Below are 24,752 nucleotides of genomic sequence, written 5' to 3'. Positions count from 1 at the left end.
AAGAAGCAGCAATCCAGAAAGGAGTGAGGCAAGGCTGCAGTCTGTCCCCTCTCCTTTTCAATGTTTACATAGAACAGGCAGTAAGGGAAATCAAAGAGAAATTTGGAAAGGGAATCACAGTCCAAGGAGAAGAAATCAAAACCTTGAGATTTGCCGATGATATTGTTATTCTATCTGAGACTGCAGAAGATTTCGAGAAGTTGCTGAATGGTATGGATGAAGTCTTGTATAAGGAGTACAAGATGAAAATAAATAAGTCCAAAACAAAAGTAATGGAGTGCAGTCGAGCGAAGGCAGGTGATGCGGGAAATATTAGATTAGGAAATGAAGTCTTAAAGGAAGTAGATGAATATTGTTACTTGGGTAGTAAAATAACTAACGATGGCAGAAGTAAAGAGGACATAAAATGGAGACTAGCACAAGCAAGGAAGAGCTTTCTTAAGAAAAGAAATTTGCTCACTTCAAACATTGATATCGGAATTAGAAAGATGTTTTTGAAGACGTTCGTGTGGAGCGTGGCATTGTATGGAAGTGAAACATGGACAATAACTGGCTCAGAAAGAAAGAGAATAGAAGCTTTTGAAATGTGGTGTTACAGAAGAATGCTGAAGGTGAGATGGATAGATCTAATCACGAATGAAGAGATACTGAATCGAACTGGTGAGAGGAGATCAATTTTTCTAAATTTGACGAGAAGAAGAGTTAGAATGATAGGTCACATCTTAAGACACCCAGGACTTGTTCAGTTGGTTTTTGAAGGAAGTGTAGGGGGTAAGAACGGTAGGGGTAGGCCAAGGTATGAATATGACAAGCAGATTAGGGCAGACGTAGGATGCAATAGTTACGTAGAAATGAAAAGGTTAGCACAGGATAGGGTGGCATGGAGAGCTGCATCAAACCAGTCTATGGACTGATGACTCAAACAACAACAGCTGTGCATATGTTCATTGATGAAAAGTAGATTGCAGTATTAGGAGTGGTGAACAAAGGGATAGGCTTATTGAAATAAATAACATTTTTAGTTTATGACATATATTACCACATCTGAGATACAGCTTTAAAAGTACATAGCTTTAAAATGCATTGTTTAATTTATGCATAGACAGTCTACAGTCCTTTATCATTGGATTTAATCCATCCCAATCTGTATTGCCACTCTTACCTCGATTTGTGTACTGTTGGCTACACATGGGACTAGGGAGATGGCGTAAGACTTAATACATATGCTTTATTCATAGGGGCATAATGCTGAAAGGTGACATAAAAATTAGTTACGTAGATGTAATTACAAGGCGTTTGCAATATTTACTTATAACAAGGATATATATAGGTTTACTAATATTTTCAGAAAGCATAATGTTAGGATTTCATTTCATACTGATGATGATGATGATGATAATAATAATAATAATAATAATAATAATAATAATAATAATAATAATAATATTAATAATAATAATACTGATGTATTACATAATTCAGCCTCAGTCAGTAAATAAAACCCATATTCCAAATCGGGTGTGTGTAGATTTAGATGTAACGACTGTGGGTGGACATATCTAGGTCAAACAAGACTAAACCTTAAAGTTAGATATACAGAACATACTAATGCCATAAAATATAACAGGTTTTCCATGGTAGGCCAGCATATGCACGATCTAAAGCATAAATTTACATCTACAGAACATGACATTGAGGTCTTGGAGTACTTATGAAAAGGAAGTTTGCTGGATGTTACGGAGTGTTGCTATATACACCTGGAACAGTATTTTAATCCAAACCTTAATTTCAATGGGATTTCTGAAAAATAAAATATTTTATTTGATTTCCTTATCGTGTTTTTTAAAAACGTACAGGTTCTCGTCAATAGTTCGGTGTTTCGTATTATTCGTAATAGCTTTGCCAGTTGCTTCTTATGACCACGCTCTCCAGAGCTCCACCGAATTGCTGTTCCTTAGTTGCTCCCCCCACTTGCCCCTACTTCTCCTCTTCAATCCCAGCCCACCTTGGGCACTTGAATCTTATCACAACACTGCTTGGCTGTGCTTCATTGCGCTTCGCATAGTCAGCGACCTTTTGAGGTGAGTCACATAGAAACAATTACGTTATAAGACACAGTTTCACCGGGCGAGTTGGCCGTGCGCGTAGAGGCGCGTGGCTGTGAGCTTGCATCCGGGAGATAGTAGGTTCGAATCCCACTATCGGCAGCCCTGAAAATGGTTTTCCGTGGTTTCCCATTTTCACACCAGGCAAATGCTGGGGCTGTACCTTAATTAAGGCCACGGCCGCTTCCTTCCAAATCCTAGGCCTTTCCTACCCCATCGTCGCCATAAGACCTATCTGTGTCGGTGCGACGTAAAGCCCCTAGCAAAAAAAAAAGACACAGTTTCATTTCTTGCCTTATCGGTGAATTGATAGTTTATAGCATTCTTGTTATTAGAGGCCTGCATTGAACTGGGAACATTGTTCTTGATAACATCTCAAAGGACTGTGTGTTCATTTCCACCTCATTAGGATTGCTCATTAAATGATACTGTTAAAGTGACTCTTTAGATTTTATTGAACTATTTCTGCTACGATACTACGTGAAGTTTTAAGAAGTGCGATAAATTAAGCACATAGTGTTTCAAGATTATTTCTCTTTTATAAATTGTTGTTCTTTTTTAAATCCACTTTATATCATAAGTGAGCAAACCAGTTTGCATATGTTTTTATCAGATTGTGGCATAAGGCTCGCAAGTCTCCGACTTGTTGAAACTATGAACTTAGAGACAGTATATTTTTAACACAGTTTCATTGTTGTCATATGGTTTTAAGTTGTGATGAATTTGGTGTTGATGTTTATCAACGATTGTCAATTTTTCTAAAAGTCTCTATTCAGCTGATGATGACGCAGTAGGGCGTCGAAACTAGTACTGATTTAAAAATATATGTAATTACATCTATGCAATAAATTTTTATGTATTGAATAAGGTGGACGCAAAATTATAAGAAAACGTTGTTCAGTAAAACCTCTCTACAACGGACACCTTCGGGACCGAAAAAAATGTCCGTTATGAAGGGGTGACCGCCCGAGAGAGGTTATGAAACTGGTAACATTAAACATAAGTTGAAACACAATAACCCATGTATTGTAGGTGTTAACAATTCTCGCAAATGTACCTTTAATTGTATACCGTATACAATGTACAATATACTGCACTGTACTGACATGGGAAAATTGTAGATGGGCTGCTGCAGCTAGTGTTGCCTTGTCAATGAGAGCTCCACTACCACTTTGGAACAGTTTAATGCGCATTTTGTTTCCATTTAAATGCCATTCTTTCACTAGTTCCCCTTCATTTTTCACAATTTCAGCTGCCTGTGCCTTTCCAATCTTGAACATTTCGGACAGTTTACGCAAACCACACTTCTCACATTTACGACCTACCTTTTCTTTTAGATTTAAAAACTTCCTCGGAGCCATGTTTACACCAACTTATTTACGTAAAACTGAACACATCACAATCCCACAAGTCAATGAAAAGTAACCTGACAGTGAAGGTACGAATTCCAGCGTTGTCGAGCATGTCTGATCACACAACTTCCAGAAGTGATAGCATAGCTTAGTGTTGCCTTGCTGCGATTCTTGGAAGTACCGCATGTGCAAAAAGTAAGCGAATACATACTGTACAGGATACAAATACGGTATTTTTTGAAAAAGAAAGTGTCCATTAGGAGAGGTTTAATTGGAGTTTCTCATGGCTATGGTATGTCCGCGTCTGTAATAAAGGGTGTCTGTATAAGAGGGGTAAATTACTCATACACAACATGGTATTTAATTACGGACCTAGAACATCGTCCGCCAATGAGGGCTGTCCACCGGTGAGAGGTGTCCGTTAAGGCAGGTTTTACTGTACACCATTCCTTGTTTTTTTCTTTCACAATTTGTTTTACGTCACACCGACACAGTTTTTATGCCGACGATGGGATAGGAAAGGCCTAGGAGTGAAAAGGAAACGGCCATGGCCTTACTTAAGGTACAGCCTGTAGTTGATCGCCTGGTGTTAAAATGGGAAACCACGGAAAATCATCTTCAGGGCTGCCGACAGTGGGATTCAAACCCACTATCTCATGGATAAAAGCTCACAGCTGCGCACCCCTAACCGCACGGCTAACTTGCCCGGTATTCCTTGTTTTCTTCTTATTTCCAAGCCAGTAGAGTTTGTAACCTTCCTGCAGCAATTTATTTCCTTTTTCTTCCCACTTTGTTTCGCTCCGTACAAGGACTTCAGTCTTTCTTCTTTCCATGAGATCTACAGGCTTCTCACATTTAGCAGTCAGTGTTATGGTATTTAATGTTGCTATTTTGAATTTGTTTTTCTGTCCTCGAGTTTTGTTCTTTGACAATGGGCTAATCAGTCATCCTTACCAGAATTATACAGAGGGGGAGGTCTATGTCTTGGTTTTTATTTACATCCGAGGCTCGTTTTACTGTTGAAAGAAATTTGACAATTTTTTCCTCCTGCTGGCTAGCTGGGCCTAACACAAGGTATTCGATCTGCAAGACAGCCATGTAGTGATAAATTTGTGTGTCATTTCCTTCACACAAGTTTCGTCAGACCCGCTAAGGGAAAACTCCGTCTGCAGACGTTGATTCTTCCTTAGTTTATAGTTTGGTACTGGCTGCCAGACCCTCAGCCAGACAGTCGCAGGTATTATCTACCGTCACATACGGTAGCAGGATGCTCCTCCAGTAGTCCTAAACTCTTAAGAGTGAAATTTTCACTTGGGTTATGTGTTAGGTTCGCACATTACTTCATAGAAATTTATCCAGCACACTCAAAATGTTTCTGGTAAGCCTCGGACCTATTGGAGTGATGGAGTCTCACCTCCATTTGACAGGGCTCCTTGGAAATGACAGACAAAATGTAATAAAGTAGAAATTCAGCTGGATATTAGCTCTACTGATAAGTAAGTAGTTTACATTTGTGCGAAGTGTTGTTTCATATAATTTTACCCATTATTGTCTACAATTACTTTTAGCAATATTCCTTTCCTCATAAATCAACATTTATGTGAATTTCAAGTAAACAAATTCCAAACATGCTCTATTTATCTCCTATTAAAATCCATCGCCCTCAGCTGGGATCAATCTCGCAAACCTCAGATCCAGCAGACAGACCAGTGAGGATGTATTATTTGGAGATGTATTACTTGATTCTATACTAGTTTATAACATAACCTAGTTCGCGTTATGTAGTACTGTATGCATAATACCCTTCTCCCTATAGCATTAATATTTCTATTGCTGGTATGCTGGCAATATTTAGGATGAAACATTCTTGACAATAATTTATTTTATTACTAGTTTACTAGCAAGCATGAAACACTTTGTTATTTTTCTGATTCCATAAATATTTATTGAAGTACAATATATATGATAGTATGAAGGGATCACCGTACTGAGCGGCTCAGACAGTTGAGGCGCTGGCCGCCTGAACCCAACTTGGTAGGTTCGATCCTGGTTGAGTCTGGTGGTATTTGAAGGTGCTCAAATACGTCATCCTCATGTCGGTAGATTTAATGGCATGTAAAAGAACTCATGCGGGACAAAATCCCAGCACCTCGGCGTCCCCGAAAACAGTCAAAAGTAGTTAGTGGGACGTAGAAACAGTATTATTATTAGTAGGAATGTGGAGGGTAAAGCCCGGTTTCGACATAGCCTACTGCTATCCGAATAGCACCAAGAGCTCTACTCAGGGCTTAGCGTCGCCATCCAGCGGATGTATCGCCATCAACAGCGTCAATGCCTTCACTCCATATGAACATGGCAGAGAGGTTCGGGATTGAATCCAGGATTTTGGCATGCAATCTAGCCATTAGAAATTGTATACCACCACATTTCCTACCATGCCAGCCAACATTCTGATGGTAAAAATATTTTTGATCACCTGGATTTGAACCATTTAATTATGGTTTCGGATGATGCTGACATAATGCTTTAACGACCACGGCCATCAGACACCGCACAGAGAGCGGACGTATAACACCACGTATGTACGAAAATTTTTATGCTTCACATTACAGTATTCATGCCACCAACAGTATTTTATATAATATTATATGGAGACTGCAATTTAAGGTCTGTGGTCCCTGTTTTTAATGAGAAAAATGCCTGCTGCATAATATTTTAAAGCAACCAGAATCATTGCTTCTAGCAAAATAGGATTATTTTGTGCAGTTGACATTTTAAATGAGTCCTTCCTTGATACTAGACAATCCTTGCTGTTTGCTTATGAATTATAAATCCATCAAAAAACTCCCTTAGATCCGATTTTCCAGATTTAAGTACTGCAGTACTGGTAGTCAAAACTAACCATTCTACTAGGAAAATCACAGATACGTTAATAAAATGTCAAGAAGGCTGAATATAAACTGCAATTTAAACCTACAGTATAGAAGGTTTAACTTTGAACCAAGTTTAAACTTAAAATGAGATTAGTTACTTGTAAGTTTAAACTTGTTACAAAGTTTAAACCAGTGTGGGGAAAACGAATGTTAGTTTAAACTAATACTTAAACCAGATTAAAACAAACCTAGTTTAAACTCATTTGGAGAAAACGGCCCTAAGGGAAGATATTTAGTCTTAACTCTTATCCGGGATCATATATATTAATTTATATTGTTAAAGTAGGCCTTCTTTCCTATTTATAAATTCATTGCCTAAAACATGGAGCATGTGGAGAGAAAGACACCAGCAGTGTAACCTGTCAACGATTGGATATTTTATGAATTTTGGGAGTGTGATAGTGATCATTTGAGAGAACTGTGCCTAGTAGCAGTATTTGTTACTACAAAACAGGTCAGGAGATAAGAAGAACATACAAAATCAAGTAAAATCCATACTAAAGTGAAGAATGTAAATAGCCTAATTTATTACAAAATCCTCCACCAGAACGTTAATGATAAATTTCATGTGAGCATGCTGCACTTACGTTTGGACCACAATCTAGATGCGGGCCTTTGCTACATATAATTAGAATGAATTTAAGTAGTCAAGGTCAACTGGGGAAGTTAGAGATTGAACAATGCATGAAAATTCTAGAGTTTGTCACAAGAAACAACTATTTTACATTCAACAACACTATTTATAGTCAAAATGGATTAGCAATGGGAGCTCTAGCCTCGGGTATCCTGGCCAATATTTATTTAGACCATTTAGAACACCACAAAATAATCCAAAATTTCCTCAATTTCTTCTTCCGAAATAGGCCTACGTGACGACATGCCTTGTTGTGATAAATGCCTTATTTACAGCTTTACTATGACCTAAATAAATTGCTATGTAACTATAAATACAGTAGAAATAATAATAAACTTAATATATTACGATAAATAACTCAAATCGTCATAAAAGGAAAGAAAAATTCCACCTAATCAATACATTTATTTTCTTGTAAAGTATTACAATCTAGGACCGGTTTCGACCCTTCATAGGTCATCCTCAGCTATATCAGAATCACATTTGCATTTCTATCTTATACCTCTGAAAGACCTTCATGATATAATTTTCAGTGAAAACTTATCTTAAAAACTTACAAATTTACAAGCGTTGTGTTAAAATTAAAAATTAAAATGACAAAACTTTGTCTATTATATACATGCACTTTGGCTGACAGAATGCGTCCTTGGGTTAATTAAGCATCTATCTTAGGTATTGTTGCTTATTCTGTTGAATCGATTCCCTTTTTATACTTATGTACAATCGTGAATAGACTATCAGTAAAATTTGATAAATAAAACTTGCGTGATAATTACAATAAAATATCATGTTACATCTTTACACCATATTGCTGGAGTGATATTATTTTAGGTAGAATATAAATGCGTGTTGACCTCTATAAAATATTTTTACATAAACACACTAATATATTTTAAAGTCTAATCATTGTACTTTAAAGTCTAGAATACTTATTGCTTTGGTTCTTGCGTTGTTATGTGGTAAAATATTGTAACAATTTGTCTTTATATAACATCAGGTATTGATAATATTTAAATATGCCGTGTATGGTTGGCTTTTAAGTCTAATGATTAAATGTCAGTTCCTTCTTGCATAAAATTACAAGTTTCATATTATGTTGATTATGTATTGTATAAAACATAAGCATTCTATTTAATAGACATTTATCATTTACTGCAGAAGTTTTTTTAAAAACACTTGAATGTCTAGTAATATAGTCAATGTATTAGGGACATTGAAACGATTGTACATAAGTATAAAAAGGGAATCGATTCAACAGAATAAGCAACAATACCTAAGATAGATGCTTAATTAACCCAAGGACGCATTCTGTCAGCCAAAGTGCATATATATAATAGACAAAGTTTTGTAATTTTAATTTTTAATTTTAACACAACGCTTATAAATTTGTAAGTTTTTAAGATAAGTTTTCACTGAAAATTATGAAACAATATATCATGAAGGTCTTTCAGAGGTATAAGATAGAAATGCAAATGTGATTGATATAGCTGAGGATGACCTATGAAGGGTCGAAACCGGTCCTAGATTGTAATACTTTACAAGAAAATAAATGTATTGATTAGGTGGAATTTTTCTTTCCTTTTATGACGATTGGTAAATGTCAGTACGGAAAATGAAATTCATAAATCAAAATAACTCAAAGGCGTCAGAACGTAAAATTATTGAAAACAAATCTAACACGTGGACTTAAACAAGGAGGCTGCCATATTGGATCATAGTCAAGCGCTCACAGATCATACACAATGGACAGTTAAGTTATATCAGTGCCATCTAATGACATAAGAAGGAATTACAAACATTCCACCTTCTTACTATCTCACTTATGGAGCATTCTAGCGATTTACTGTATAACTACACCTCTTATAAGAGGGTGACGATCGAATCGGCATCCTGGCATTTTTCATACGGAATGTAAGTGCCGATGCACTGGCATTTTGGCACTGTAAGAGTTCACCATAAGAACTAGCTGTATTGGTGTGAGGTTAAAAAAATGTATTGATTCGGAATATTTACAGGGGTTAGACAAGCCTGTAATCTTTCACTTTTTTGTTCACAATTTACATGGATCATTTATTGAAAGATATAAAACGGGAAGGATGGTTTCAGTTTTGTGAAAATTTAGTAGGTAGCTTGACCTAGACCGATAACTTCGTCTCAATAGTAGACTGTGCTGAAAGCCTGCAGTCCAATATCATGGAGCTTGAAAAGTGGTGCAGCATGTGATATACGAAAATTACCATTTCCATGACTGCAGTGATATTAGTTGGGAAGAAACCAAGAGGATTGAATGTTGGGTAGGGAATACAAAACTGCAGGAAGGGAGGTTATTCTCAAGTACTTAAGATGAGTATTCTCCTTAGATGGTCATACAATATGAAATTGAATCAAGGTTTAATAAAGCTAATGCAGTGAGATAGTAGTTGTGGAAGATGGTATTCTGTGAGAAGGAAGTGAACTCTAAGATGAAATTATCTTTGCATCTTCATGTTTTCAGATCGATTTTGCTGGTCAGGAGTGAAAGCTGAGTGTGCTCAAGAAATCTTATTCATAATTTAGAAGTAACAGATAAGAAGTTAGCGAGGATGAGGATGATTGCTGGTGCAAACAGATGTGTATACTTGTAGGAAGGTACTTGGAATGGGGAGATCAAGGCTGAGTTAGGAATGGCATTGATGAATTTGTATGCATAAACTGGCTTCGGTGACTGCAAGACGAATGGAGGAGAATAGGTTACATAGGGATATAATGGTCTCGACCATGTAGGGCAAGAGAAGCCGAGGGAGACAAGACCATCAATGATAAGACTTAATTTTTCCTGACATAACAATAAGAGGTGAAAATAAATGTGGCTACAGAACTAGTTGCAGTGGGAGATGCAAACTTAATTCACTGAGGCTTGTGGATTAAGTGCTGAAAGGTATAACAGTCTTAAAATTAAGATGTATGTATGTATGTAGCCTATTCTGTAAATGCTTTCACTAAATAGAATACATATGGGTGTTTCTAAATATTGCAAATTGCTCTCCCTACATAAAGTTAAAATTGATGATTGTGATAAATTGTATTCAGTTGTATTAATGAGTGGTGATTTTGCTTTCTTCTAGGACTTTACTGGAGTACCAGCTGTAGTGGATTTTGCTGCCATGAGAGATGCCATGAAAATGCTTGGTGGAGATCCTGATAAGATCAATCCTATCTGTCCATCAGATCTTGTAATAGACCACTCTGTCCAGGCAGACTTCGTTCGAACGTAAGAATGACAAATATTACATGAAGTAAGAATTTTAGGCATAGAGAACCCAAATTTTGCTGTTCAAAGTCAGTGTCCGAGGGGAAATGTCAATCTGAAAATATGTCTAAAGCTCTTAGCGTCCATTGGAAATTATGTTGATGCAGATGAAATGTTAAAGGAAACAATTTCCAGCTTTAAAAAAATTGAACTCTAAGAAAATCTTACAGGAATGATTCTCATAAATAGCCCTTTTTAGACCAAAAATGTGTACAAAGAAAACTTCGCTCAACATACAACTATACTGTAGTCAACTATTCAGTTATAGTAAATGTAGTATATTACTATATGTTTCAAACCTTGTATGGATCATCTTCAGCTAACATTATCATCAAGAATATAAGTTCATGTTAAAAGTAACTGGGTAGAAAGACCTAAAATAAATATTTGACAAGCAGCCACATTTAAACTATCTTCTACCAGGCGAGTTGGCTGTGCGGTTAGGAGCACGCAGCTTTGAGCTCGCATCCGGGAGATAGTGGGTTCGAACCCCACTGTCGGCAGCCCTGAAGATGGTTTTCCATGCTTTCCCATTTTCACACCAGGCAGATGTTGAAGCTATACCTTAATTGAGGCCACGGCCACTTCCTTCCCATTCCTAGGCTTTTCCTGTCCCATCGTCGCCATAAGACCTATCTGTGTTGGTGCGACGTAATGCAAGTAGCAAAAAAACCAAAACTCTCTTATAAAAATTGTGCTGTTTTTACATCTAAAGTGATGATACAATTCTGACTCTTCATAATCTTTAAAAATTGCAGTAGATTCAATGATGAGTACAAATAGGCTAGAAAGTTCTGTTAGTATGGCGAAAGTAACTGTCATCACAGAATATTACTTTGCTGGATCTGCCCTATGGAACATTAGTGTGAAAAGCGTTGTTTGAAATACCGAAAAAAAAAAAAAAAAATGAACAATCTGAAAAGAAATATAATAATCAATTCTCAATTAAAAACAAATAAGTTTTCATCAACATGTTGCAAGCATAACATCCCCCCAGCAATTAGTAGTTATGGCAAGTCATCAGGTGAAAAGTATGTGTTGATATGACGTTATAAGCTATAAATTTCATTTTTGTTCTGTATTGAAGTGCAATTATAAGAAATAAATTGACGAGAGGGTCCGCCTTTTCAATACAATATATCAAGCAAATGATATTACATCAGTCTCGGAACTAGTTTCAGCCACTTAGTGGCCATCTTCAGCCAAATAAAAATTAGATTATGTGATAACTAAAATATATGTATATCAGACAAAGACAGCTTTGCAGGAATAATTATAACATCAAATTACATATACAGTGGGACCTCGATTATCCGTTCCTGGAAAATACGTTTTCCCGGAATATGCGTTCAAATTACGTGGTCCCGCGAGCATCGTAATTAAATCACGTTGTAAAAGTCCCGCATTATCCGTTCCTTGAAGAAACGATTTCCCGGATCAACCGTCCAGAAATTCCAGTCCCATCAAGTACTGTAACCGGTACTGGAAAAGCGATCGGCGGTGAACTTGCATATGGGACCATCTTAGCATCACATTCGGGTGGTATTGTTTAGAGAATCTCGGAAAATCATACAGCAGAGAGTGGCCACAACAATTGCAAGGAGACACAGCGCGTTTCGATAGCTCTGCTTGAAGGCGGAACGAGTTTCGTCAAATGTTTGCACTTATAAAACGTCCATATTATATCCAGGGTTAGATGTTTATATTTTTACATTTTTTCGATCGTACTGCCGAACAGGTTTTCGGCACTTTGCTCAGGGCACTGTACAGTAACTGGACTTTCAGGCAAGAATCGAAACTGTTCCTTCCTAACACAAATTCAGTATTTTTGATATTATCGTACATGATTATGTTAGCTAGACCAGAACAGATGTTGCACCTTACATTAAAAAAGAAAGTCATGGGAGGTCTTGGGATTGCCTGTTAACTGTTTAGGTCCTAATGTAAGACTGGGAATTTTACGTTTTCGTGTCAAAATACCACAAAACCGCAGTCGTTTTATTTGCGCACGTTAAATTTAAATGGTTGGTACCATTTCCAACTCGTACTGACATGTGCAGCGAGCGCGCTTTCCAGATGACCTCAAGGTCACGAATAACCGTAATTTCTGAAGTTTTGATGATATTTCTTTTATCTTTCCAATTTGATTGAATTTATGACGGGCAGAATTTAATATAATGCATTCGAGAACTTTTAAGAATAGATACATTCGAAACCATGTTTTTGAGTTCAACATAACCTTTAAAAGTCGATGTAGGCCTAATTTGCGCGCTACGAGATTTCCAGAAACTGACTAGGAACAGTATACCCGTATACCGGAGACCAAATTACAATCAAAGATTAAGAAATGAAGGGATTTTGCCATCATTTTAGGTGCTTTTGTATCTAATGTGCTTCATTTTATTAGATGAGAGAATTAAAAACTACTTGTGGTCGATTGTCATTTGGCTTGGCGTTATTAGATTTTTCGAAGAGTTTGGCTAGCGTAATCAAAGTTGCTGAACTGAAAGAAGTTTTCGCAGGAAACTGACGAAGATTCCCCTGTAAAATTGAATATAAAGTATAGAGATTTTGAACTCGCGTACCGGAAATTAATGCAGTTTCGCGGTCTGACATGCCTGCCTCTCATTCAGAGGGCCCGGGTTCGATTGCGACCAGGTCAGGCAATTTTACCTGGATAATAAGTCTGGTTCCAGGTCCATTCAGTCTACGTGATTACCTTCAATTGTGAAGCTATCTAATGGTGAGCTGGCGACCCCGATCTAGAGAGCCAGGAATATCGGCCGAGAGGATTCGTCGCACTGACCCTGCGCACCTCGTAATCTGCAGGCCTTCGGGCTGAGCAGCGGTCGCTTGGCAGGCAAAGTGCCACTGGGGCTGTAGTTTAGTTTGGTTTAGGAGTTTTTGTAAGATTATAATTATACATATTTCATTTTTGTGATGTTTAGCCAAATCGTTGATGGTTTTCATTCATTCCCGGATTTTCCGTTTTCCCGTGTTGTACGTTTTATTTTCATGGTCCCTCGAAAAACGGAGAATCGAGGTTTCACTGTAATAGCAAAAATTATGGTTATGATCTTCTTGTCATAATATGCCGTCGTTATGTTGACTTAGGACCTCTGGCAAAGAAGTAAATATAATACGAATTCTGCTATGCAAAAACAGCTTGTGTAGTGTTTCAGAATAGGCTAACACAATTTTCCTCAGACCACTATCAGGCCTTTCCTCTGTTTAATCTCAAGAATCCAACGCTCACAAATTTCCTTCTCAAATACATCAATGAACATATTTCAGATGAAAACACTTAATGCAAAACATATGTCAGCCGCTCTAACAAGAAAGTAATGTCCAATATTCAGAAGTATTATGTAGGTGGGAATAATAAATGTTATAACCCCGACAGGAAAATCAGAATAGTTCATTGATTTTATGGAGAAAGAGAATCTTGCAATGATGGTGGGACAGTGAGGTTAAGTGGAGGGGAAGGGGAGTGAAGAGGATGAGTAGAGGGTACACCTTGTACTGGAGTGGAGGAGGTGAGGCAAAGAATGGAGTAGGAATGATTGACAACAAAATTATGACTGAGGATGGAAGGAGGAGTGAAAGATATCATCCAAGTTTATGCACCCCAGACTAGAAGCAGTGAGGAAAATATAGAAGACTTCTTGGAGACACTCGAGGAAGTAATCACCAATGTGGAAGTGATAGTCGTGGGAGACAATGCACAGGTTGGAAATGACAGAATTGATAAAGAAGTGATTGGTCCATTTGGGTATGGAGAAGGAGACAGTGAGGTAAATAAGTTGATTGATTTTTGTGAGAGAAATGGAATTATTGTGGGTAACATTTGGTTTAGAAAGAAGAATACAAGAAAGATCACCAGACATGGCTGGGGTGAAAGGAAGACAAAAACAGTTATTGATTATTTTTTGATTGAGAAATTAAATCATAAACAGTTAATGGATGTAACAGCACTACCAGGTGAGGCGTGATGGAGACCACAGAGTAGTGGTAGCAGAATTGAAAATATGTTATAGTGTGAGAGTAAAATAGATTACGACAGAAGAAAATTTAAGTATGGAAATTTAAAGATAAAAGAACTCAGGGGGTATTTCAGGAGGAATTAAAACGGTGCATCCCTATATCAGAAATGGAAAGTGTAGAAAAAGAATGGACCAAATTTAAAAATACATTTGTAAGCTGTGCAGAGATGATTTGTGGCAGAACTTTGGCAAGAGTGAAGGAAAAGGAGACACATTGATGGAATGAAGGAGTGAAGGAGGTTGTTAAAAGAAAGAAGAAAGCATGGCAAGAATTGATTGGAGACCGGAAAGAAGGAAGTAAGTTTTAAGTATCAGGAAATTAAAAGTGTAAAAGAATGATAAATGAAGAAAAGAAATGTTGGGTGAGATTCGCATAGGAGTTTGAAAAGGATGTATGTGGTGGAAAAAGGATGCTCTATGGATTGATAAAATATAAAAGAAAATAAAAAATTTACACAAAACAAGTGAAGCAAGAGAGTTGAATTGTAAAAACAGACCCAGAGAAGATAAAGAGTAAGTTGAAAACTGATTTCAATCAACTCCTGAATGTGAGAAATGATGCAGAAGAGCGTAGTGGTAAATGAGTAGGGGCCGTATTTTTGGGTAATAGCGATAAGCACGAAATTTTTCATATCTTCTTTCTAGCCTTTATATGACCTTACAGGTACCGTACCGTAACGTATTTTAGCGAAATTAACTCGCAAAATATCGCAAAATCTGTTTATTACACGGATCGCGCAAATAATCACGAAATATACCCCACTTGGTAAGAGATGCGAAATCGTATCGGAAAAGATCTCCAATAAACGTTTAAATGCTCTTGCGAACTTGACTATAGTAGTTTCCTTCTCAATTGATTGATAGCGCTGTATATTCTCTACACAAATGCACACAAAGTGATGAGCCCTGTGTATTGGAAGTATGTGTATTCAGTTCCGCAATCTCTAAGGCAATCATTAAAAATCGATATCTGTTGTCGATTACAGCAAATGGCGTTGTGGTCGTAGCAAGATCGGTTGTAGATACAGCAGTGCGCATTATACTCTTTCGCATTGAAAGTTCGCCGCTTATGAACCTTTATCAGCAAATGTCCAGCATTTAAGTACAAAAATGCTGAAAACTAAAGTCACAACAGTTTTTCCGAGGGCCGAGGAATACAACAGTGAGGCGTTCTATGTATTTGATGCTGCAAGAAAGATTCTAATGTGTAAGTACTGTAATGTTCACATTACGTGGAAACGAAGAGATGCGTGCGATAAATACTGTAGAGAATCAGAAACACGCAAAAAGAAGAAGAATGAAGCAAATTAACATAATTTTAAGCGGCAAATAACAATCGGCGATACTTTACACATCGCAAAGGAGTTGAAAAGTGGTAGAGAGCAATTTGTAATAGACACAACAAAAACATTCATGCAAGCCAGCATTTCTATTGAAAAATTGGATAATCCTGGCATGAGGACATGGATGAATATAAAAGAGAAGATAAATAATACAGACTTTATTATAAAATATGATGATATTAGTAGGCCTATTCTAAATAAATCGCACCGAGCTCGATAGCTGCAGTCACTTAAGTGGAGGCAGTATCCAGTAATCGGGAGATAGTGGGTTCGAGCCCCACTATCGGCAGCCCTGAAGATCGTTTTCCGTGGTTTCCCATTTTCACACCAGGCAAATGCCGGGGTTTTAAGGCCACGGCCGCTTCCTTCCAATTCCTAGGCCTTTCCTATCCCATCGTCGCCGTAAGACCTATCTGTGTCGGTGCGACGTAAAGCAAAGAGCAAATAAATAAATAAATAAATAAATAAATAAATAAATAAATCTCCTGGTTGAGTTGCAATAATGTTATTGTTTTTACGTCCCACTAACTACTTTTACGGTTTTTTGAGATGCCGAGATGTCGGAATGTTGTCCCACAGGAGGTTTTTACACGCCAATAAAACTAGTAACACGGGGCTGACGTATTTAAACACTGGACTGAGCCAGGATTGTACCTACCAACTTGGGCTCAGAAAGCCAACGCCTTAACCGTCTGAGTTACTCATCCCCGGCTGGGCAGCACCAGCATATCCATGAATATCTTCCAGGGATATATGGCTTTGCAAAATGCAGTGAAAGCACGTCTGATAGAAGAGAAGAAAGAAGACATTGTTACTGAAGTTTTAGGAGGATTTGCACCAAGTGTTAGCAAGTATTATGGTTTCCGACGTCTAATGTGGTCAGCGAAAGGGGCTGCTTTGTTTACAAAAACATACTTTCTGACTGTCGCACAACTCTGAATCCTGATAATTTTGAAACCATGCGTAGTTTTTTACTTTGGAGACAAGTCATTCAAAATGTTAAAACATGTAGAACCAAACCAAACCCCACGGCACTTAACGCCCTGAAAGGGCCTTGGCCTGCCCTCTGTCCGCTGCTCAGCCTGAAGGCCTGCAGATTACGAGGGGTCGTGTGGTCAGCACAACGCATCCTCTCGGCCATTATTCTGGGCTTTTGAGACCAGGGCCGATATCTCACCGTCAATAGCTCCTCAGTTCTAATCAGGTAGGCTGAGTGGATCTTGAACCAGCCCTCAGGTCGAGAAAAAAATCCCTGACCTGGCCGGGAATCGAACCTGGGGCCTCCTGGCGAGAGGCAGGCACGCTACCCCTACACTACGGGACCGGCAAAAATGTGTAGGCTACGTATAAATTCCTAACTTCCGCCTAACTTCATTTTGAGGTTTCAGTGATTTATATAGGCCTACCGGTATTTATTTCTACAACATTTTGTATATTTGGTTGTTCTAAGGTTTAATAACAATTTAATACATTACAAGTGTTCACTTTAAAACTCCTAATCACAAAATTAGTTAGATTTACCCCATACCATAAGGAATATTTCGCAAGAAACATCGATCAGTACGTCAATATCACGTAATACCTACCGAAATAGTGTTAGTTTTAACACCGAAATCAGCAGTTTTATTTCACCAAAAAAATAAGGCCCTTATAAATGAGGATTCTCCAGATATGGAGAGTGATATTCCAATGGCAGAGGTGGAAATGGCTGTTAAATGAAAACAGGAAAGCAGCAGGGATGGATGCAATATGTGTGGAAATAATAGAGACTGTAGGACCCATTAGTCTGCATTGGTTGTATAGGCTCCTAAGGTGTGTATGGAGGAACAAGCAAGTACCTGATGCTTGGTAAAAAGCTGTAGTAAGACCAGTACTTAAAAAATGTGACAATTACTGAAGAATTACACTGTTGCCACAAGTAGCCAAAATATTGGAGTGAACAATAGAAAGGACGATGAAAGGAAGGATGGAGAGAATTTTAGAAGAAAAGCAGTATGGATTTCGACAAGGCAAGTTTCCACTCGTCGTCGCATGGAGTTACGCACGCAATCAGAAATGCCTGGTGTAGTGTGTATTGCCTGACAGGTTGTCACAATGTGCTCACGTAAAGTTGCTTCATCAGGAACAGGAGTCGCATACACAAGAGAATTAACGTGTCCCTACAAGTAAAAGTCCAGGGAGCTCAACTCAGGAGAGCGTGGTGGCCAAGCAATCGGCCTCCTCTACCTATCCAGCGCTCAAGAGAATGGGTACCTGCCGGCAGGGAGACAGAAATGCGCAGGAGCACCATCATGCATGAAAAACATTTGTCGATGGGATGTAAGTGGCATATCTTCCAAGTAATTAGGCAATGCAGTACGCAAGAAATTCATGTAGTTCTGTCCAATAAGCCTATTCAGAAGAACATAGGGTCCCAACAAGGTATCACCAATAATGCCTGCCCAGATGTTAATGGTGAAACTCTGTTGATGAGAAGATTGGATGATTGCATGAGGATTTGTATCACTCCACACGTGTTGATTATGGAAATTCTGTATTCCGTCTCTTGTGAATGTCGCTTCATCTGTGAACAACAAAGAAGCTGCGAAGTTAGGCATCATGCCGCATTGTTGTAGGAACCACCGGCAAAACTAACTCTTGCAGGGTAATCCGCAGGAGACAAGGCTTTAACATGCTGCACATGATGCGGATGCAACAGTTTTTCTCGTAGCAGTCTCCACATCGTCATTTGCAGCCTATTCCTCTGCAAGCCTAACCTCCTGCTGATTCATGACTTTCATCCACAGAGTTCTTCAACGGTTGTACTGCTTGACCGTCCCTCGGATCCTGTTGGACGTGCAAATCTCCGGTGTTCACTGAGGCGGCAATGGATTCCTTCAAATGCCTTTCTGTCCGCCAGTCTGTGCCTTGGGTATCGTTCCTGATAGAAGCAACGTGCCTTCATTGCATTCCCATCCGCCCAACCATACATCTAATGCATGCTCACAAGCTCTGCGTTCATGTACATGAGCACTGTGGCCTGCAAACCACAAGTACAATTACTGTTAACCACAAAAACACACACCATGTACCAAATCACATACGGCTACTTAACTTCACTTACTTACGTAAGCAGACTGCAAACCACAATCACTAAACACAGATATCAGATGTGTTAAACAGACTGAAAACCGCAGATTTGTTATCGGAAACGGCTAATCTGAAAGATGATCGGATATCGTGTGTGAGAGCTAAGGTATTTTAAGACTCGTATCAGATTCATTCACAACATGATTACTTAGGTAAAAATTGTAACTGACGTCTCGAATTGTTTTGCAGTAAACAGGACATGTAAATTATTACAAACATTAATTTGTGTCACAAAGTTTGAATAATTCTGTACTGTAAGTATACGTTTCCGGACCCATGTTGTCACAACCATTGATTTTCTCTCTCAATCAATCAATCAATCAATCAATCAGTCAATACTGATCTGCATTTAAGGCAGTTGCCCAGGTGGCAGATTCCCTATCTGTTGCTTTCCTAGCCTTTTCCTAAATGATTTCAAAGAAATTGGAAATTTATTGAACGTCTCCTTTGGTATAGTAATCGCCACGTAACGAAATACCCCAGAAAGTAAATATCGCCGCCCGATGCTCTTCTTTTCTCTTTTTTGTAATGGCTGATCACTGCTGCCAACCTGCCTGGTTACATATTAAAATCACCAGACATAACCAAACAAACTAACCTCAATGTAAACACCGATAATAAATGTTTCCCTACCCTAGTAAATGATAAAAGTTAAGATGAAATAAATCAAGATATTCATAATTAAGTCGGTTTCCACGCTCAATGAGAAATTTAGGAAATAAACACCCTTTCTCACTCAAATTAATGTTACATATATCTGTCTTTATTTTGATATGCAGTAGGCGTACTATAACCATATTCTTGAAAATAGGGGCGTGTTAAACGATGCAATTTGTTTAATAAGTCTTTGCAGTGTGATTTTCGAAAGTCCAATGACTTCCCTTTCTTTTGCGCGAACATTTCCTTCTCTCTTCAATACCGGTAACCCGTAGCCTAAGGAGAGAGATTGGGCATATTTTCAGCCTGCAGGCTGGTTATATCTTCACGGTTATCAGGAAACATATAGGAATACTAATGTGCCAAGCTACGTGAACGGAAATTAGGTCAGCTTCAAGTTCACTGCAGAATTGAATATTAGTTCTACTATCTACTTCTATCGTTTTCACATACACCGAGGTGCCAGTATTTCGTCCCGCAAGAGTTCTTTATGTACCAGTAGATCTAGACATGAGGGTGGAGTATTTGAGCACTTTCAAATACCGCCGAACTCGAATCCGCCAACCTGAGCTAGTCATACATTCTCTCCTTCACTCGCTTAAAATAATGTTAAACATTTCCTGCCTTTATTCTGATTCTGATGTATGCATTACTATAACTGCATTCTTAAAGAAAGGGGGGAGGGAATATAGATTGAATAATTCATTGCGATTTCTGCAAGTTCAAGGACTTACCACATAAGACATATGTCCTTCCTTTTAATAATAATGCTAACAGCTTTACATCCCACTAAGAACTTTTACGGTTTTCGGCATTTGGCATTTTAAACATATTTTCAGCTTACAAGTTGGTGTATCTCAAGCTTTCAACATTACGGAAACCAATGTACAGGAGCACTATGAGTCAAACAACATTACCAGATTTTTACATATATATTGGCTTAAATCACATGAAGACAGGTTGTGATGCAAGAATTGGATAGGAAAGAGGGCTAGGATTTAAGATGTAAATAAGCGTACAGACACAGCACTAGCCTGAAATGAAAATGACGGGCAAAAAAAAACTTCAGACCTGCCAACTGTGGGGTTCGAATACATCACCATCTCCTGAAACCAAGCTAACAGCAATGTGATCAAACTGCACAGCCAGTTCACTCAGTTTCCTATGACGCGTAATAGGCCTACCACATGGGCGACCCACTTACCTGTATATGGATCTTCAATTCTTCAATTATACATGTATGCAAAAACATTATGCACCTTAGTAAGAGGTACTTCCCTAGTTGGTTCTCTGATTGGTGCACGTATAACAAATATGTTTGGGAAGAAATACTTTTATTTTATATTTATTTATATCATAAAGAAGTCATGTTGTCATAGCAAAACGAATATGCAACGAAGAAATGAATCCGAAGAGATAAGCATTATTTACTGCATTAAATATTAGTTTATTTACATGTTAAGCGATATGTAGTAGTAATAACAATAACAACAACAAACGTGTGCAATAAGGAAAAAGGAAATAAATACAAGTAAATATAAATATAATTTACAACATTTAGAGCCATTCCATGGTCACTGAATTACAAAGCAGGGGTATGAATAAACAAACATAATAAACATGAATACTAATATTTAAAAAGCAAAAAGCAAAGTCATCTCCGTACAAACCATGAAAGCCATTGGAAAGGGGGAAGGTGAAGGCTTCCACTATCCATGACGTTGGCACTTGGTGGGGTGGGGTGGAGTGGTTAGCTCAACGCATGACCGCCTTTGCCCCCAATAGTTAACTGGTACTCATTTATCATACGCAAAACATTCCTTCCAAATTACGTTAAACCTCTGTCACTCATTATTATTATTATTATTATTATTATTATTATTATTAATAAATTGCAAATGGGAAATACCCCGGTGGCAACGGTCACTTACAGTAATGTGATAATAAAGTTAACATAATTACCCAACTACAACAAACAAACAAACAAACAAACAAACAAACAACAAGAGTACAAGAAGCAGATATATGGAAGGAAAATATAACAAGAATTACTGCTAGTTTAATATTCTAAATCGAGCAACATCATATACAAATTCACACACAACTTAAGTATTTACAGTGCTTAACAATTTGGCTTACAATATTATAGGTTGACCTTACTACTAGCTTAACATTATAAGTGATAATAAAGTGAAGTTAAACCGTAATTACCCTACAACAACAACAACAACATTACAACAAGCAAGAAATACTACTAATTAAACTTTCTAAATCCAGTGTCATTATATACATATTCACACACAACTTAAGTATTTCCAGTACTTAACACTACAAATTACAATACTATAGATTGAACTTACTACTAGCTTAACACTACAAGTGATAATAAAGTTAAATCATACTACCCAACAACTACAACAACTCAAGTACAAAAAGGAATTCCATGGAAAAAAATATTACAAGAAATACTACTAGTCATTCTAAATCCAGCATCATGTACAGTTTCATACACAATTTAATTATTTCCAATACTTGCTACTATGGCTTACAAAACTATAGATTGAGCTTACTACTAGCTTAACGTTACAAGTGATGATAAAATAAAGTTAAAAACATTGTTAATTAACCAAGAACAACAACAATTACAAAAACATGAGTACAGCAAGCACTTCCCTGGAAAGAGAAAACCACAAGAAAAAGCCTCCCAGTTTCACAATCGAAACCAAGCAGAAAATCACAAATTCAGTGCCCGTAATTTACAACTTTTACTTTTCATTTTACACAAATGGTCTTCTTAAATGACTTGATACCAGAAGGGAATCTATCAAAGACTGCCGCAGGTAATTTATTCCAATCCCTTATGGTCCTGTTGACGAAGGAAAACTTGCCCACATCCGTATGCTGGTTTCTGGCCCTAATTTTATGCTTATGATAATTTCTCGATAAGTATGAGGGAGGTTAGATAGATAGATAGATAAAGAATGGGTGAACCCTGCCTTCGCAGGGCTCCACACGTAGGTCTGTGAAGACCCTTTGTGTCCCTTAAACGGGTTTGCCTAGTCCAGACCTAGTGCTCCTATAAAGGATACCAGTGCCCGGATGTTGGCATTCCTGATGTCTTCCAGGCTCACGAAATGTGAGCCAAGGTATCGATGTCTAGTGCTTGCAAGAGCCTCACACTGACATAACACATGCGCGGAGGTCTCCTCCTCCCTACCGCATCTTCTACACATCGGATCCTGACTGATTTTCATGATGTGTAGGTGTCTCTGTAAGGTATTGTGGCCTGTCAACAGTCCAACTACCATTCGCATTCTGGTCCTATTCAAATTTATCAGGACCTTTTTATAACTTTGGCTAGGCCCTTTGATAAGTTCACGTGCCTGCCTTGCTATAGTTAACCTCTTCCAAATGTCTAAGTGAGACTGGTTTGTCCACTGGGATATTACCAGTTTCACGCTTCGGAGTGACACTCCCAGGAAGGGCTCTGGTCCTATAAAAGGACCTTTTGAGCCTTGTTTCGCTAGTTTGTCAGCTTCTTCATTTCCACTGATACCTGTGTGCCCAGGGACCCGTAATAGGGTAACTGAGCTAAATTCACACAGCTGATCTAACATCCTTTGGCATTCCCATACCATTTTTGATGTTGTTTTAACTGCACATAGTGCTTTTAACGCTTCCTGGCTATCGCTGCAAATAGTGATACAATGAGGGAGGTTATAACCTATTCCTAATACAACTCCAAGCAGCCCTTCTCGTATAGCTCTTATAAAGACCACACAGGCGAGCTCTAGTTCTTCTAGATTCAAGACTTTCCCAATTAATGGTATTCCTTCTATTCCCAGTTACGAAACGCATCGCTCTTCTTTGAACTTTCTCTAGGGAATTTATTAAACCAACATGCAGATCCATATTCGAGAATGGGTCTTACAACGTATTTATAAGGTTTATTTAAACCTACTAGGGTGGTGAGCACATAAATAAGAATTCAATGAAAGTATTTTCCTTCTGGACCTTCATGTCAGACAGATTTAAAAAAAAAAAAAAAAAAAAATTTCACTATAATATGATTTATCTATAGAGCAAAACCGCTATGCAGTGTGCGTATCATAGCAATCGAGATGGAATTGGTAATGTACTATGTATCTGTAGAGCCTATATACGACTTTTTACAATTACTTCTAAAGTGAATTTCAGCTGTGTGACAACGCTGAAAAGACTATGGACTTAGAGATTGGCATTCCTGAAGAGGGTTTTCTACACTTTCCCATTTTCACACATTGATTCAAGAGTCTGTATTGACTTGTGACAAAACCACTGTATTCTTCCAAAAACCACTGATAGGGACAGGTTTGGTTGTGATCCACCGAAAACAAATTATAATGACCGGTTAGGTAATGATCCATCGAAAACCACTGATTGTCGCAGGGTTAGGTTAGGTTTGACAGGATTTGTAATTGAGCGACTGTTGTCATTGAAAAAACTGTCGTGACGACTGAAGGCAATAAACATAAAACTGAATCCATTGGTCTACAAAGTTTTCATTCAGTAGATACGCTAGGAACTGGCGAACCAAAACCGTACATACAAAGTTTACAGGAATCAACAAAACAGGATATTAATTCGTGGTACTCATTGTTCTTTAAAGAGAAGAAATATCCTGTCAACAATAGCTGCAGTGAACATGCTTTTTCACTATTATTGTCTGGCCCCATGGCTAAATGGTTAGCGTGCTGGCCTTTGGTCACAGGGTGTGGGTTTGATTCTCGACAGGGTGGGGAATTTGAACCACCGTTGGTTAATTTCTCTGGCACGGGGGCTGGGTGTATGTCGTCTTCATCAACATTTCACTATTATTGTGTAAAATAGAAACTTACTAGTTTTGACAAGTACAGTATGTTCAACAGCGACTCCTGAATGATGACGGGCAGGATGTCCAACCTCACTAATCTACGTTCCAGACTATTTCTACTTAAAAAATTGTATTTGTCCTTTAATGTGATTTTGCAATTTTTGCTGAATATTTATGTGGCTGAAATGAAGGTGGATAAGCTACATGGTCTCCTTTATATAGGAAGAATGTATCGTGGAAATTAACTCAATTTCGGTTTCATGTACATTACAGTTTCTCTAAGATATATTGATAGTAATTCAGTCATGTACGACGACGATGTATTTCATGGTAAAGACAGCTGCCTCTGTGGATCAGTGGTAGAGTGACGGCCTCCGAATCCCAATATAGCGGGTTCAAACCCGGCAGAGGTAGT

General features: G+C 38.0%; 1 protein-coding gene across 1 annotated transcript in view; it reads left to right on the top strand.

Moving 5' to 3' along the window:
- LOC136863926 (cytoplasmic aconitate hydratase) overlaps positions 1 to 24,752 on the top strand; it is a 781,251-nt gene that overhangs the window by 137,658 nt on the left and 618,841 nt on the right. The window contains exon 4 of the mRNA XM_067140355.2: positions 10,129 to 10,274. Coding sequence (XP_066996456.1) covers positions 10,129 to 10,274 — 146 coding nt within the window. The remainder of the gene's footprint in view (positions 1 to 10,128; positions 10,275 to 24,752) is intronic.

Source organism: Anabrus simplex, chromosome 2 (assembly GCF_040414725.1).
Source record: "Anabrus simplex isolate iqAnaSimp1 chromosome 2, ASM4041472v1, whole genome shotgun sequence".
Taxonomy (NCBI): Eukaryota; Metazoa; Arthropoda; class Insecta; order Orthoptera; family Tettigoniidae; genus Anabrus; species Anabrus simplex.
The sequence above is the reverse complement of the archived record's forward strand: the minus strand, read 5'-3'. Positions and strand labels throughout refer to the sequence as shown.